Source organism: Carlito syrichta, unplaced genomic scaffold (assembly GCF_000164805.1).
Source record: "Carlito syrichta isolate Samal-C Ts95f unplaced genomic scaffold, Tarsius_syrichta-2.0.1 Scaffold143159, whole genome shotgun sequence".
NCBI classification, from domain to species: domain Eukaryota; kingdom Metazoa; phylum Chordata; class Mammalia; order Primates; family Tarsiidae; genus Carlito; species Carlito syrichta.
In genome coordinates this window covers 48,811-52,700 of record NW_007087255.1, presented here as the reverse complement: position 1 = coordinate 52,700, position 3,890 = coordinate 48,811, and the positions used below count along the sequence as shown (strand labels likewise).

Below are 3,890 nucleotides of genomic sequence, written 5' to 3'. Positions count from 1 at the left end.
AAAAAAAAAAAAAAAAAAAAAAGAATCATATCATCCACAAATAGGGATAGCTTAACATCCTCTTGTCCTATTTGGATACCCCTGATTTCCTTCTCTTGCCTAATTGCTCTGATGAGGACTTACAGCACTATGTTGAACAGGAGGGGTGAGAGTGGGCAACCTTGCCTTGCTCCAATTCGTTGGGGGAATGCTTCCAGCTTCTGCCTATTGAGAAAAATGTTGGCTGTGGGTTTACTAGGCTCTATTTTAAAGAAGTATGCTCCCTCCATGCCTAGATGTCCAAGGGGTGTTGGATATTGTCGAAAGCTTTTTCTGTATCTACTGATATGATAATGTAGTTCTTGTTTTTGCATCCATTGATGTATTTAATTACATTTACGGTCTTGTGGGTGTTAAATCAACCCTATATCCTGGGGATGAAGCCTACCTGGTCATGGTGGATGATCCCTGCGATGTGTTGTTGGATCCGATTTGCTATAGTCTTGTTGAGAATTTTTTTTTTTTTTTAGTTGGAGTCTCACTCGGTTGCCCAGACTGGAGTGCAGTGGCCGCTCCCGGCCACCGCAGCCTCGACCTGCTGGTCTCCGGCAATCCTTCCGCCTCAGCCTTCCGAGTAGCCGGAATTACAGGCGTGCGCGACCACGCCCGGCTGATTTTTTGATTTATTGTAGAGATGAGGTCTCGCCAAGTTGCCCAGGCGGGTCTCAAACCCGTAGGCTCAGGCAATCCACTCACCTCAGCCTCCCAAAGGTGCAGGATTACAGGCTGAGCCACCGAGCCCGGCGTTGTTGAGAAGTTTTACATCTATGTTCATCAAGGAGATTGGCCTGAAGTTATCTTTTCTTGTTGGAACTTTGCCTGGCTTGGGTATCCATGTGATGTCAGCTTCATAAAATGATTTGGGCAGAGTTCCACCTTTTCCGATAGCCTGGAATATTTTTGATAGGATTGGTATCAGCTCCTCCTTGCATGTCTTGTAGAATTCAGCTGGATGCCGTCTGGTCTGGCATTTTTTTGGGCGGAGGGGGTAGGTAGATTTCTTACAATGGAAGTTGATTTCCTGGACTGTTATTGGTCTATTTAGGATTTCAATTTCTTCTTGTTTCAACTTGGAAGGCTGTGTGATGTCAGGAAGTTTTCTGTTTCCACCAGGTTAGGGACCTGCTGGACGGTGGTCAGGGCCCCAGCGGGGAACACCAGAGGGTGGGAGATGGGCCGGACTTTGGGGACAGCACCACAGAGTGTCACACAGCCCGCGTGGTCCCATGTCCATACGTGCTGTCCAGCAGGCTTCCTGTGGACCTGATGTGGGCACAGGTCAGAGAGCACATGGCACCTCAGTCATGCCTAATGGGCCACCAGCAGATGTGAGCCAGCCTCGGAGGCAGTGGAGGGAGGCCGTGACTGCCAGAGTCGAGTGAGGGATAGGGAGCCATGGGGGCCAGCTGCAGACGGGGGTCGGGAAAGTTCTGGAAAAACTCAAGGTCCCAGGCAAAAGAGTCCCCTTGAAACGTCCACAGGGAGCATGAAGCAGCTCACAGTGCCAGCCTGCTGGCCTCCTCAGGGAAGGGGTCACAACTCTGAGCCAAGTCTCTGATCATTTGCGAACTGGAGCTTGCCACTCTGGCATGACTCTTTCTTTTTTTTCTTTTTTTGAATCAGGGTCTCATTCTGTCACCCAGGCTGGAGTGCAATGGCACAATCACAGTTCACTATAGCCTTGACCTCCTGAGTTCATGTGACCCTCCTACCTCAGCCTCCCAAGTAGCTGGGACTACAGGCATGCGCCACCACGTCTGGTTAATATTTTGACTTTTTGTAGAGACAAGGTCTTGCTGTGTTGCGAGGGCTAGTTTTGAACTCCTGAGCTCAAGTGATCCTCCCGCCTCAGCCTCCTAAAGCACTGGGAATACAGGCATGAACCACCATGCCTGGCCTTTTTTTTTTTGAGTTGAAGTCTCACTCAGTCGCCCAGACTGGAGTGCAGTGGCCACTCCCCGCCACCACAGCCTCGACCTGCTGGGCTCCGGCGATCCTTCCGCCTCAGCCTTCTGAGTAGCCGGAATTACGGGCATGTGCTACCACGCCTGGCTGATTTTTTATTTATTGTAGAGATGAGGTCTCGCCAAGTTGTCCAGGCGGGTCTCGAACCCGCGGGCTCAGGCAATCCACTCACCTCAGCCTCCCAAAGGCGCAGGATTACAGGCTGAGCCACCGAGCCCGGCTCATGCCTGGCCTTTTAAAAATTTTTATAGAGATGAGGTTTTGCTATGCTGCTCAGGCTGGTCTGAAATTCCCAGGCTCGAGCAATCCTCCCGCCTTGGCCTCCCAAAGGGCTGGGATGACAGGCGCAAGCTGCCACGTCCAGCCCGAAATGCTGTCGATCCCTTTGGGGTGATGGGAAAGTCAAGGGCCTGCCAGGGTGGTACCTGGGGCAGGGGACGACGCCCCCCCAGAGGCTGCAAAGGGATGCTGGGGGGACATCAAGTTGCCGGCGACCTTGCCCCGGAGCCACGGCTGGCAGACGCCCTGCACGCTGGAGTCCGGAACGGCCACTCGACTCATGACCCAGGAATGCCCTCGGGAGGACTTGGGTGGCGCCGCTGGCCCTGGGTCACCCTGAGAACGCAGTGGCTTCCACAGGGCAGCCGGCACCACCCGCAGCCTCCCAGCCGGGGCCTCGCTCTACTCCTAGAGTATGGCCTAGAACCCTCCGCATTTCCCACCAGGCAGCTGGGCTTCTCTCCATCCATGCAGCAGAGAGATGACGCCAGGGACAGGACGCAGGGCTCAGGACCATGCCGTGCCCTGGGCCCCATGGGAGGCTCCCGAGTACCCCCCGAGCCAGGTCCCGACGGGCTGAGCCGGACACCTCATCAGGCCTGCTCTGCGTGGAGGTGTCTGAACAGGTGATACCGGCCTGGACACGGACACAGATTCCAGCTCCGAGCTCCTCGGGGCTGCCCTAGAGAGACCCTCAGAAGGTGTGGCTCTACCTCTAGACCTGGGCGCGGGTCTCAGGGAGCCCCCAAGGGAGCCAGAGCCCGGCAGGAGGGCGGGCTGAGCCCAGGGACACAGAAGGGGCATCGGCCACACCTGCCCCGAGCACCCTGCAGAGAACTCTCCAGAACAGCGTGGACTGCGGAGGGGAGACTTCGTGATGAAGCCAGCAGTCCCAGGCCCCCAGGCACCCCAACACTGAGCCCCCAACAAGTCCTGCCGCACGCGAGGGTGACCCAGGCACACCCACCTTGGGCCTCCGGGCTGCCCTCACCTGTGGTTCCTTCTGGGATCTCTGTGGGGGGCCGGGCACCAGCCTGCTCGCTGGGGGCTTGCTGGTCCGCTAAGGGTGCCGTCGCCTCTGGAAACCACCAAGAACCACCTCAGCAGGCCGGGACATGCCACGGAGCAGGGCGGGTTGCAAGTGGCCGGCGCATGCAGAAGCTCCCCAAAACAGCCAAGCCACCCGCTGTCACCCGAGACCATCACATGCCACGGTGCAGTGCCCGGGACGCACGCAGCCCCCAGGAGACCCCGCTGTCCTGGAAGCCCTGCCTTGAGGGGGCGGCCAGGTATGGTCCCTTACAGCCATGCAGGGAGTTGGGACTGGCACTGAAACAGCCCTGGGACTGGGCAAGGGCCAGGTCTGTGGTTTTGCTGTGATGCCCTGACAAGTCCTCCATCCGTCTGGTTTGGTTTGGTTTTTAAGACACAGCATCTTGCTCTGTCGCCCAGGCTGGAGTGCAGTGGCGCAGTCATAGTTCACCGCAGCTTCGAACTCCTGACCTCAGGTGATCCTCCTGCCTCCACCTTCTGAGTAGCCAGAACTGCAGGCACACTCAGCTCGTCTTTTTGTTTTTTAGAGACAAGGTCTCGCTATGTTGCCCAGG

At 56.5% G+C, this 3,890-nt stretch overlaps 1 protein-coding gene across 1 annotated transcript in view; it reads right to left on the bottom strand.

Moving 5' to 3' along the window:
* LOC103251594 (microtubule-associated protein tau-like) overlaps positions 1-3,890 on the bottom strand; it is a gene marked incomplete at its 3' end in the record, with an annotated part of 65,753 nt that overhangs the window by 13,059 nt on the left and 48,804 nt on the right. Inside the window, 1 exon segment of the mRNA XM_021708629.1 lies at positions 3,275-3,359. Coding sequence (XP_021564304.1) covers positions 3,275-3,359 — 85 coding nt within the window.